Source organism: Muntiacus reevesi, chromosome 14 (genome assembly GCF_963930625.1).
Source record: "Muntiacus reevesi chromosome 14, mMunRee1.1, whole genome shotgun sequence".
Classification (NCBI taxonomy): domain Eukaryota; kingdom Metazoa; phylum Chordata; class Mammalia; order Artiodactyla; family Cervidae; genus Muntiacus; species Muntiacus reevesi.
In genome coordinates, this window is record NC_089262.1 from 33,590,732 (window position 1) to 33,604,324 (window position 13,593).

Sequence of the window (13,593 nt, forward strand, 5' to 3'; positions counted from 1 at the left end):
CTGCACAGAAAAATTTCCATTTCCATCAGCCTGGGTTTATTCATGCTTCCACCCAGCTTGTAGCATTATATCCAAGGTATTTGGTCAACACATCTGTAAAAGATACCGGCGAAGTGCAAGGCAGTGAACTAGACCCTAGCAGCAGAAGGCAGAGTCTCTGCCCTTGGGGAGCCTATTTTCTTGTAAGGGAAACACACACAGGGAGCACCTACTTACACAATAAATTATTTATGCAATTGTGAGAAATGCCACAAAAGAGAAAGACAGACTGCCAAAAGGAATGGGGTCTCCTCTGGGCAGGGATGGTCAATGACTAGTTCCTTGAGATGGCTGAAGAATTCTGAAAGGCGTGCAGGAATCAACAAAGTAGACGGGGAGGAGAAAAGCTTCCAACTGTGGGAAGGACCTTAACCTCTACAGCATCTATTTGCTTGACCAGAGGAAGAGTTTGCTTTCATCCTGATCTTGCCTGTGTTCCACAGTTGGAAGTGTGATCACTGGGTACATGGGAGAATTAGTACAACAACAGATAGCAAAGAACGGTACATGTCTGTCAACAATAAAGCACTGAAATACTAACAAAGGCACCATTCTGAGATATTTTCAAATCAATTTTCTTTTCAAATACTTACAAACATTTTTTTCATTTAGTATGAATTTACTTTTGGAACTTCCAAACTCATATAAAGGGTTTACTGTTATTTCATAATCACCAGGTAAAAGAGGTGGGATTTTAATATCTTTCTCCAATTGATAACAAGAATGGGACCTGAAATATAAGAAATCAAAATTCAATTAGCAGACAAAATTGAGTTCAATTTTCATAAAAGTTGATTGACAAAAGATGCACTGAAAAACAGTTTATGTTCTTTTGCATACAAAAATATGACAGGTCATGTTGCATTTCAAGACTGAAAAAAGAGAGTAAGTGCTAAGTCCATCAATGTAGAGGTGGTAAAACTAACGAGACTGGATCAGAAAGTAGAGAGAGTAAGCAGAGATGATTCTCTCCAGAAACTCAGGATTTCAGCGTGCCCTTCCAAGCCCCACCCCAACTTTCTCTGTGCAGGCTTGTCCCCCACCTCACACACCTGCCCCCCACTTGTGGACCACACCATCACAGGGTTCCCATCACTGGGACTTCAACTCAGCCTGTCTGCTCCTCTGTCTTGGCTCACGGTTCAGTAATAGAAAACATTCTCATCAGCTCTGCTTTCAAAGAGCTTCTAGTTCCCACCCATTACCTCTCAGACAAAAGTGAGTTTTTCCTCTGTGGTTCCATGGGCTTTTCTATCTTTACAGCGCATGTTTACACACTCTGTTATTCACATACATTTCTAACTTCCCATAAAAATTTTAATTCAAGCAAAAGGACTTTGGGTGCCTTCTGCATCCCCGCCCTGTTCTGCATAGGCTTCCTCACATTACTCACTTAGGACTGAGGACTTGAAAGGGTCGGCTTGCCTCCTCTCAACCTCACCTGTGAGGTTTCTTTATGCGCCAGCAACACAAAACTACCTGAATTCTATACATCAGGCTTTTCACACATTGATACCATTGTACCCAACATCCTCGCCGGCTGGAATGGCTTTCTGTCCTATTTCTGCTGAGCAAACTGAGCATTCCTGCTCCACAACCACACTCTGACAGCCTCTCTGGCCCTCACACTGCTTAGTCAGCGCCCCCTCAGACCAGCACAGACAGCTCCCATCAGAACTTAATCCACAGCATCTCTACGATCTGCTGCTTGTGAACTCCTGGGCCAGGATAGCTTCCTCTCTGGGGGGCCTGCGGTGGTGGTTAGTGCGATTTACCAGATTTTTCGGATTCTCCCCTTCTGGGTTCAAAGGAGGATGGCCCTTCCCCGCTCCGCTGAAGCAAGGCATGGCCATGTGACACTGTTCATGGAGAAACTAAGTGAAAGTCACAGCTCTCACGTCAGGAAGGAAGCTCTGAAAGGCTGTGCTCCCCTTGTGCCTCGTCCCACTGCATTAGAAGATGAGGGTCCCCTGGTCTGGGTCCCTGAGGGCAGGACAAGGGGCAGAGATGCCAGATGACCCCATGAGAGACACAAGGCACAACCAAGAGTAATCCTTTATTTTCACTGCAGAAAACGACAATATAAAACCTGAGGGTTGTCTCTGCAACAAAACCAAGTTCAACTTAGCTGATAAACGACCACAACACTTAGACTAAGGCCCGAAAAATCTACATGCACTGGGAAAAAACCTGAGTGTACTTAAATCCACATTTCTGTCACTTTACAATAGGACCCCTCAGCAGCACGCTGGTGCCTGGAGCTCTGTACCGAACTTCTCTGGCATCGCTAAACAGCTCTGAGGCTCGCTGGGGTCAGGGAGGGGCACGCAGAGTGTTCCGGCTTGCAGACACCCCGAGGGCTTCCACTGCAGGCCCCGGGACTTGTAGCTACTACAGGGTCACCTGAGAGCGTAAGGTGGTGTGACAGAATCTGCCGCTTGTCTCTTAGCACCCCCTCCCCCTCCTCTGAGTGACATTACCCCAGGTTTACTCAGGCACGTTGCCATCAGCTCTGAGAACACATCACCCAGCCTCTCATGCACATAGGTTTGGCCCCTGGATGAAGTTCTGCCAACGACAGACATCTCTTCAGGGAGTCTCTGAAGAAAATCACTTCTCCCTGAAGAAAATCATCCTTCCTGCCCTTCCTGCTTCCTGGAACGCAGACATGACAGGCACCCTGGAGCATCATCGTGAACCAGGAGATCACACACTCAGGGCGGCAGAGCACTACGGAAACAGGAAATTGGGTCTCTCGTGGCCATGTGCACCCACGTCAGCCTTGAACTGCCACTCCCGACCTTTTACGTGAGAGTAAATGCCTGTCTATCAAACTGCTACTACTGACATTTTCTATCGGAATCTAAGCTTGAACCTCACTGATACAGGCAGGCATTGGTTTAGGACAGACCAGTAAAACTTCCCCACAGCTTATCAGAACCCACAGCCCATGAGAAGTGTGTCCCATACTCAAAATTCCCACAACAAAAGAATCAGTCATGACCAAGAGAAGGGTTTGTTTCCACCCTGAATGAAGTTAAGAGTCACCTTTTTAGGAAATAGAGAGCTAGGATTTAAAATTTCTTTTAAAAATTTCCAGAATAAAATCTTTATATTCTAAAATGAAAGACAAGGAATCTTTAGGTTATAACTGTAAATTAACCAAAGTATTTCCATTACCGGTTTTCAATGCAAACTTCATAAGCAGCACCATAACCTGCTCCAAAAGGTACTCTCCAAGAACAGTTCCACACTTGTAAATTGTTAGTTACACACTTCAAATCAGGAAGAGTTCCTGGAGAAGGAGAAACAACACACAACACACACACACACACACACAGCGTATTAATTTAACTGCACTGTAAAGATCAGCAAGTCAAACCATTCCCAGGTGTAAGTACGAGCTATGCAGGGCCCAAGTTCTTTATGCAGAGATGAACCTACAGTCACAGGAGGTGACTGCTTCTCTATTTCATTTTTTGTAGCTTTGGTTTAAAGAAGCTAGCGAGTAAACTGATGAAAGTGGGCCAACCACTAGACCACTTAGGGGTTAGGCCTCTCTTAAAAATTCCACTTCCAGGCAACTAATATAAATAGAGGGAGTGACTGTACAGATTCGATGAAGGGACCAAGAAAGGGCCTGGGAGAATTTTAATCTACAGTGACCCCATTTGCAAAAAAACAAAAAAACATTTTTTTAAAGTAACTCTAAGACTCTAAGTAAAAATAAAAACTATGTATCTCTTATACCACAAACATAGCTTCTAAGCACTCCTAACTACTACTGCTTCACAGCTTGTTACAGACTGCCACCTATACAGAAATCCCACAGCCAATCTTTAGGTTTTTATGAAGCACATCATATATATGGTAATAAACTCACATGAGTCTCTGGAAAAGAGATATTTTGTGTAGGCCTAAACAACTAAAAGGTGACAAGTAATTCAGAAGATTATAACCCTAATAGTACTGACTGACGCAACACTGGCTCATGGAGTACATAAACACTATACAATGAAAAACTGTCACTCTAAAAAGGCAAGGGAAAAGAGAGAGAGCAGAGGACAGGAGGAGGGAAAGCGGGTGGAAAAATGGAAGGAGGGAGAAAAGGGAAGGAGGGAAAGCAAGCAGAGTGTGAAAAAAGGTATTCTATCTCAGACTCTCCATATAAATATCTATTAAAAAGGCTTCTTAATTTTTACATATTATTGGTATGATATTCACTATAGCAATAAATTATAAAGCTATAAGATAGAAAACAAAAACATCAGAAACACATTATAAATCATTAGTAATATAATAATGTTATTTAATAGTAATTTGGGGGAAAGGAAAGGTATGTTTAATTATGAAAATGATATAAAAACTAAGCTCAGAGACAGAGGATGAAAATGTTCTTTGTACAGTAAGCTAGGTAACACCTACAAACATTCTTAATGCTTTTAAATAAGATGAAAATGAATAATATAAAATGTAAAGTAGATATGAAAGGCAAAATTACAGACAGAAAATAGACCAGTGTTGGCTGGAGGTGGGGAAGGGAGGGGCTCACAGCAGAGGAGCAGGGTCACTTTCTGGAATGATAGATCTGCCCTGAATCTTGACTGCACAGGTGGTTACATGACTGTATGCATTTGTCAAAACTAACAGAAATTTATCCTAAAAGGGTGAATTTTATTTTATTCTAACAGGAAGTCACACCTTACTTTTTTAAAGAGGAAAGAATACTTAAATCTATCTCTTTATGGGCCTTTTTTAAAAGAAACCAAAAGTAGGTTTTAAAACATGACAAAGAAATGAAGTTTAACCATAACCTGAAGGGTTCAATATAGACTCAAGATCACTTCCTAATGAAAACAGTAATGACACTGCAATCAGTTCATCTTCTCTGACTCTCACGCACTTACTTTTTTCCTGGCTGTTTACTTGATTTGTTAAATACAGAAGCAGAACTGTTAATAAGAGCCACTGGAAATCTGAAGTCATCCTCATTCTTTTGCTGTCCACCAGGCAGGATGGTCGTTTCAAACATAAAGAAATGTCCATCATCTGTGTACTGCAATCAGTTAAGAGAAGAATTTCAAATGGTGTTCAAACTGGTTCAAGACACTCCTTATCCTGTGCACATCAACACTGAAAATGGATACCGACAAATACCAAAACCTGCTGTGCATTAAAGCCCTGGAGAGACGACGAGACTCAGCTGCCCTGGCTTTGGGGGACGTGCCAGTCGGACACAGCTGCTGCTCCGGGAGCTATTATAGGGTCAATTTTCAAATGATAGGCTTCAAGTTCAAGATTACAACAGAGCACATATTTATCAACCCTCAGTACTGCTAGTCAGTACTGCTAGAATAGAGAAAATCAGTGCCTAAAAGCGAGGTCTTCACAATTTTAAGTGATACATGAAATGGCATTTTTAATTAGTATGTATTAACTTTTACAGTCACTTATTTACAAGTAACATTGGTTTTCTTTTCCATGTACTCTGCGATGTTAAGTTTCTATTTCATGTACTCTGAAACAGTTTAAAGAAAATAGTAGGGTCATTGGTTACGTATGGGGGATTGCAGATGTGACAGAAACACCAAGTGACACACAAATGACTGAGACGTAACGAACACTCCAGCAGCTCAGCGGGGAAGGGACCACTGGTAAAGGAGCTTTAACCCGTATCTGCTGAAAACCGAAAGCACAAGGATGACCAGTGACGGGCCCTGGTGGGCAGCAGGGAGGGGCTGCACCAGAGGGAGGCGCTGTTCAACCCGAGCGCTCCCAGAGGTACCTGTCCCTACCGAGCGCCAGGTCCCCTCTAGACACCAGAAACCGAGCCAAAGTCCCTGCCATCAGGGGCCTTAGATGCTAGTTCTGGAGATACCTAAGTAAACAAGGAAGAAACTTAAGGTCCTGATACAAACTTTAAAAACCAGAGTTAGTCAATGTGCATGGAAGTGTGTGAGTGGCGGTCTATTATCTGGGCTGGGATGTGACTGACCAGAAGCCTGCCATGATAAGATCAGGGAAAGAGTAGCAAGAGCAAATACAAGGACCCTAAGACGAGCACAGCTCACCAGGTTCAAAGGTCAGGAAGAGGGGTGAGAGGACGTGGGCTGGTCAGGCCACAGAGAGCCTGAGGTCATCTAAAGGACACGAGCTTTTATGGGATCGAGAAATAAGCCACTGGAGTGTTTTCATCAGGGGAGACCCACAATTCGATCTGTACTTTGGGAAGATTTATCTCGCTTCTACATGGAGAACAGACTCTAGGGGAGAACGGAGGCTGGGGAACCAACGTCCAAATAAGATAATCAGTGGTGAGGACTAGGGTTCTAAAAATGGAGGTGGTGAGAGGCCACCAGATTCAGGATCTGTTATAGAGATGGGGGACCTTACAAGCCATTATAGGCAGGGCAGGGTGGTGGTTAAAAACAGGTGCTGAATCACAGCTTCTGTACTACTGTGTAACTTGAATCACTCTATGCTTCAGTTTCCCCATTGGTAAAGTAGGGATGATAACTGTATCTTTCTTGTTAAGTCTGTTGTGAAGATTAAATTGTAAATATAAGCAAATCACTTGGAATAGTGCCAATGACATGTAAGTGCTATAAGTGTATTTTGTATATTATGAAAGGTGAGGAGAGAAGTCAAAAGTGACTACCAGATTTGGTGGAAATAATAACACTGGATGGATAGTGCACGCTCAGCCACTCAGTCATGTGTGATTCTTTGTGAGCCCATGGACTGCAGCCTGCCAGGCTCCTCCATCCATGGGACTTCCCAGGCAAGAATACTGGAGTGCGTTGCAATGTTCTACTCCAGGGGATCTTTCCAGCCCAGGGATCGAACCCATGCCTCCTGCACTGGCAGGCAGATTCTCTACCACTGAGCCACCTGGGAAGTCCCTGGATGGAGGTGCTCTGCTTGGTCGCTCAGGCATGTCTGACTCTTTATGACCCCATGACTGCAGCCTGCCAGGCTCCTCTGTCCATGGGGATTTTCCAAGCAAGAATACTGAAGTGGGTTACCGTGTCCTACCCCAGGGGACCTCCCCGACTCAGGGGTTGAACCCAGGTCTCCCACATTGAAGGCAGATTCTTCACCAACTGGGCTACTTAGGAAGCTCAAGAATACTGGAGTGGGTAGCCTATCCCTTCTCAAGGGAATCTTCCCACCAAGGAATCGAACCAGGATCTCCTGTATTACAGGTGGATACTTTATCAGCTGAGATACCAGGGAAGCCCTATTGGATGGACAGTGGTACCATTTAAGTTTTCTTTGCATGCATGAAGATGGAGGCAGTGACTCATGGAGCCGAAGCTCAAGGATTACAAGATCTGTTACAGAAACCAACTTGGACATGCTCCTATGCCCCACTCCCAACAGAAGTGTCCTCCCTGCAGAACAGCAAAGAAATGTTGAGGACACATAGTACTAGCAAAGACATGGCTGTCAGAGGAAAGCCTTTCACAACTGACCCTGATGCACTCCTCTGAGTAATGATGTTCCCGTCCACTGTTACTGAATGAAACTTGACAGCCAACAAGTCCTCAAAGTGTACTGAAAATTCCTTGTCAGACCTAATATTACCTCATTTGTATACTGGAATAGACAACTAAGGATCAAAAAACATATAAGCAAAGCCTAAATCATTAAAGAGAAATTCAGGATAAAAAGTATCACCAAAAGGAAAATAAAAATTACTCCCAGAGGAAATAGGGATCAGGAAAACTGGAAACACACACACATACACACACAAAACAAACAGAAAACCACCTCTAAATAGTATTCTCTAAGGAGGCATGGCACAGTCATAAAAACAAGAGGATGCAATAAAAAGGAATAACCAGAAACAGGAATAACTCTTACACATTACATACATTGACTGATATTAAAAGACTTCTAATGAAAGATAAAACATTGAGTAATCTTTCAGAATAAACAAAAGACAGAAAAATGTGAGAAGACAGATGAGCAACAGGAAATTGGGGGAAAAAAACACAGTGACTGAACATCTGAAAAACTGGAGCCTACTAACAAGAGAATTCAAGAAACACACGTCTTAGTGAAAGCAAACGACAGGACGGCTGCCTGTCAACTGCTGAGCACCGTCACACAGTCTTAACCAAACAAATACGAGGGACCAGCACACAATTCAAGGGCTCACCATTAGTTCTGGGCGAACAACTTCCTAATCAATCACAGGGTTGCTGAGTTTACTTATTAGAATGAAAATACACTCATGGAATGTCTAAAATCCCAATTGCCAAAGTCAGGTGGCGGGTACAGCAATAGCCGAATAGAGAGACCAAACATGACCATGCATGATCAAAACAATCACAACCCATACTCACAGACTGGCTATACGTTATCTTAAAGAAAACAATCCTGCACTATAAGATTACATTTGTTATAGAAAAGAGGGGAGTGTCCCATGAAGTGGCAGGTGGGGGATGGAGGCGGCTGAGGAGAGCTCTGGATGGGGATGCTGTGGACTTAAGGCTTTCATCCTGGCTCCGTTACTGATGATGGTGTGACTAAGTGCAAATCACTCAATCCCTCTTGGCTTCAGCCTCAACTAGGGCAGCATGGAGGCAAGCTCTGCCCAGGGTCTCTATGAAAGAGAGATTGCCCTCGTGGCTTCAGCCTTAACCAGGGCGGCGTGGAGGCAGGCTCTGCCCAGGGTCTCTATGAGAGATGCCCCGAGTTGGGCGGGGATATTCCACCCCTGTGGGCAGGCATGAGCACACTGTGCCAGCAGCCCCTGATGGACTGCACTGAGCAGGTCTGTGAGGGTCAGGGTCGGGGTGCTCAGGAACAGAAGAATCAACGTCACTGTCACCAAGGCCAGCTTGACTGAAAATAGCCAAGATGATAAAAAGGACTTTCTTGTTACAACATTTACACAGAAAACCTTGAATAAGACATTTAGGCCATACAGTATCAATGTGCTCATAAAATATCTGACTTCTCTACCAAAGGGACTGACGGAGCTGGAGCAACACACGAACAGAGCTTTCCAGTGAACAGGAAAATGAGGACACAGGACACTTTCTACTTCCTCCTGACACATACACTGTCAGAACTTACTTTTTCCACCAATGCCTTATTCCTTAGAGGAAAGCATACCTTTTATTGAATTTCAGGAGCTAATTTTCAAAACTAGGCAAGCTGTCTCTCAACACATAGAAGAACACAAATGTAAACGCCAAGGGTAAGAGGGGAGAAATCACAGGCAGGTGCCAACTAGAGCCCTATGTCCTTGCATGGGGCAGAGCCACCTGCTTGAAAAGTGGCAGCCAGATTTTCTTCTTTTTCAAGATTAGGTAGAAATCTGGGATTTTACATGAAATACTCAAATTTTTAAGCATAAGCAGCTCATTCATATTCTTCAAACATCCTTAAGGCCAAACAGTGGACTCATAGAAAAGGCCCTGATGCGGGGAAAGATTGAGGGCAGCAGGAGAAGGGGGCGACAGAAGATGAGATGGCTGGATGGCATCACCGACTCAATGCACAAAGGTCTGAGTAAACTCTGGGAGACAGCAAAGGACAGGAAGCCTGGAGTGCTGCAGTCCATGGGGTTGCAAAGAGTCGGACACGACTTACTGACTGAACAATAACGAAAGGCCAAACGAGGTATATCTTTGGGCTGCCCAAGGGCTACCAGTGTCTCTCTTGAGTGATGTAATTACCTTAAAGGATTCCAAAATGCCCATAAATCCTTCTGTTCAGGAAAACTGATCACGCAGAATCAATTTATAAAACTGCTGAACTGAAAAAAAAAAAAAAAAAAAAGGATCTATCTTTTGCTTGTTTGTTCCCATGTCTTTTTGAATATATCAGCCCTGAGTGTGTATCCTGAGAGCCGGGGTGCAGAGCTCGGCCCCTCCCACAAAAGCTCCATACAGGTGCTGTTTTCGTTCTCCTAGGCTCTGAGAGCTCTGCCTCCAGGATGTGTGAGGTCCCAGATCTTTCTGCTGAGGACAGTTAGGAAAAAAAGTGGAGAAAAGCAAAGTGAAAGGCAGAAGAGCACCAGAAACTGCAGTCCTGATAAACTCTTGAGTTGTGATAGCTTGCTGTTGTTTTTCTTTTCAGGGGGTGAAGGGGAGACAGGAGGGCAGAGAGGGGGTAGGAATGTGACAGAGAGCGACTGAGTGTATTTGGCTGACGCAAGTCTATCCTGCCCTGACAGAGGGCTTGAGAAACACCTGCTTAGGTGGGGGGAGGTGAGTAAAAATCTAAAGCATCTTTACCCTGAGCCCCATCCTTGTCGTCACAGTGAGATAACTCCCCTGTTATTAACTCATCAAAGGAATGAGATACTTGAAGGAGAAAGCTGCTTAACTCTAAGACAGCAAAACAATTGTGCGAGCAGGTGGCTGGGTCTGCAGGAGAGGTGATGTCTGGATGGTCACCCCGAGCAAGGTTCACTGGATGGAAAGCAGACAGTGTCCTACTGCTGGGTCCCAGCCTCCCAGTGTCCCTTTTCTTACTGTTTTCTATTAGGGAAGATAAAAATCATAAAAAAAAAAAAAAAACACACACACCAAACCATGTGATCATCATTCACTTTCCTAATTCCACTTCTCACTCGGACCCCCTACTTACAAGATCTCAAGTTTCTCAAGCTCAGCCCTCTGGAGAAGGCTCCCCAGGAACAGAAACTGCAGGTAGGTAGACTCTACTGTATTATTATAGTCAAGTGCAGGGATTTAGGTAAAATGAGATGTACCCATGGAAAACGCCAACCTGGCTGAACTGGGAGCAGAGGAGCAGTGAGGAGAGGAAAACATAGACTTCTCAACTCTGAGAGCTTAAAGGCTGTCTTCCAAAAGTGGACTGAAAATTATTTCCACATTTGAATTCTATACTCAAACTACTAACTGAGAGAATAAAATACATTTTAGAAAGACATACCAGATCTCAGAAGATACTTCCTCCTTGCGGCCATTCTTTGGAGGCTATGAGGGGATGCTGTCTGTTGTTGCTGTCTAGTCACTAAGTCGTGTCTGACTCTTTGCCACCCTGTGGACTGTAGCCCACCAGGCTCGTCTGTCTGTGGGATTCCCCAGCAAGAACACGGCAGTGGGTTGCCAGTCCCTTCCACAGGGGAATCTTCCCCTCCGAGGGGTCAAACCCGTGTCTCCTGTGTTAACAGGTGGGCTCTACCCCTCTGACCTCTTTCCAGGTCACACTAAGGTGGATTCCATTCTCCCAGCTGCCCGGACCCCTCCATGACCCTGTCTATTTGCCTTTTCCCTTCTGCCTGGTGTCCCTCTGAGCTCCTTTCTGCCACCCTCTGCTCAGTTCACCTGGGAGACTCCTGCTGGCAGCAGGATGAGCTCACCATCACCTCTGTGACCCCTCCCTGGATTCCCTGAAGGTCTGCTGCTCCTTCTTCTGCTTCCATGACACCGTGATTCCATCTCTTTGACGGGGGCTGCACAAACTCTGGCCTCTGGGCCAGGCAGGACCCACCTCGGCTTTTAGAAATAAAGTTTCACTAGGCAGAGCCAAGCCATTTGTGTACACAGTGCCCATCACATCACTGCACCGGGACTGAACGGCTCCCACAGAGACTTCGTGGCCAAGCCTAAAATACCGACCACCTGGTCCCTTCTAGAAAGTCTGCTGGCCCCTTCCCCATTCTGCAATTCTTCCCTCAGACTACAAGCTCCTTGAGAGAAAACACTGTCTCTCTCTTCGCTGCAAGCCATGCCCCCCTACTCCCGCCTTGGGCGAGCACAGTGCCCGGCACTGAGCAGACACTCACAACTCCAGCTGGCTGACTGGTGAAGGAACACCAAGAGGTACATGAATACGCGTACGTCTGCACACTATGCTTTGGCTGCTGGCTCCGTACCAACTCATGTACTACCAACTGCGAACATAAACTGGGGATGTAGCTCCCATCCCATGCACTCAGGTGCATGTAAGGAAATGACCTCGGGTACGACATTGCATTTTAAATTTTTGGAGGTAACAAAGGGACATCTGTCCAACACTGGGAGGACCTTCAGTTCATTGTGGTTCGGTCTGAACACTAGGTCATGCCACAGTCCTCTCCATGGCGTCCTATCTTTGTAAAGCAGGAGAGAAGGCTTGTTGGATGCTGTGATGAAGTGTAGGCACCACCCAAAGATCAATGGAGAGCTGTGGAAATGAGGCTGGCAGTGCCCGATCCATTCCCAAGTTTTGAAAAGTTATGCAGTACACAGCAGATTCATACACATGACTTTTAAAGAATAAAATAAAGATACTATTTCCTTTAGGTTGATATGCATTATTTTTTCAAACTGCTACTTGAAGTGTCAGGTCATACACACTTGCTAAGTTGTCAGGACCTAACAAATTCATAAAAAGAACTATAAGGTATTTCTTTTGACCTGGGGGCACTATAAAAACATCAGTGAAACACTAAGGACACTATGGACCAAGAAAATTTGGAATTTACATTAGAGGACAGCTGAAGTGCTCAGGAAATTCCAGTATCTTATTTTAGCCTGCCTTCTGCGTGCAGGAGAGTGATGCTGAAATTCAAGCTTTGCTATGTTGTAAGAATCTAGCTGCTGTTTTTCTGAATTTCCTAGGAATTTTTTATACACTCTCATCCTGATGTTTCGTTTCTTGGGATCCTGACATTCCTGTCACTTTTGGTCATCTTCATTCCAGCAAGAACTTCCCTCTTAACTCAACAGCCTGTTCCTTATCAACTTCAGCATGTGACAATAAATTTGAGCACATCGTTCCAGTGCCTAAAATGCTTTGAAGGTTCCCACTGCTCCAACATCAGGGCCTGGTTCTGCCTGACAGAATGAACCTCCACACTTCCATAGGCCTCAGGTCTCCTCCCAAACCATGACTCTAGGGAATGGCCCCTTCCACCCACCGACATTCTCCACCCCAACGCTTCCCAAGATTCAGAGGCCCCTGGAAGCTCCACCCCACTGAAGAGAGACATTCATCCACCCAAATCTCACGTCAGCTCAGCCATAACAGGAGTGACTTCAACAGCCTTCAAGAAATGTCAACGAGCATCTCTCAGACAAATAAACTTGTTCTCCCCTGAAACACTCTACTACTACAGTAAAGAAACAACCTGAAGAACATTCCTTCTTATTCAAAAACATGTCAAGAGATCTTCAACATGCAAGAAAGCATGATATAAGCTCACCTTCAGAAAGAACCAGGAGCAGCTCCACTCACCAGCCCATGCTTGCCCACACTCTTGCTGTATCAAAGGTTGTCTCTTCTTTTCTAAAAAATTCTAATCTCTTCCAACTGTTAGCCAAAAATCTCATTTCCTTGCTTATGTAATCAAAATACATTTTCATATGTTTACTGGTGATTTACAATGCTTTATTTGCAAACTGCTTGTTCTATCTTTCGCCTCTCTTTTAAATTAGGCATTACTCCTTACTGCTCAATTAGAAAGAAATATCACAATATGCACATAAACTCTATTATATACATTGCAAATATATATCCCAGTTTGCTTTCTTACTTTCCAGTGAAGTATCTGTTTGACTTTCAGACTTCTTAATTCTGTTCTTT

The 13,593-nt window shown here is 44.5% G+C and overlaps 1 protein-coding gene across 3 annotated transcripts in view; it reads right to left on the reverse strand.

Moving 5' to 3' along the window:
* Positions 1-13,593, reverse strand: part of LIFR (LIF receptor subunit alpha) — a 74,413-nt gene that overhangs the window by 46,311 nt on the left and 14,509 nt on the right. For all 3 annotated transcript variants that reach the window (XM_065905778.1, XM_065905779.1, XM_065905780.1), the window contains 3 exons: positions 4,947-5,095; positions 3,220-3,334; positions 633-769 (listed from right to left, as the gene is read on the reverse strand). In XM_065905778.1, the coding sequence (XP_065761850.1) occupies positions 633-769; positions 3,220-3,334; positions 4,947-5,088 (394 nt within the window). In that variant the 5' untranslated portion in view covers positions 5,089-5,095. The remainder of the gene's footprint in view (positions 1-632; positions 770-3,219; positions 3,335-4,946; positions 5,096-13,593) is intronic.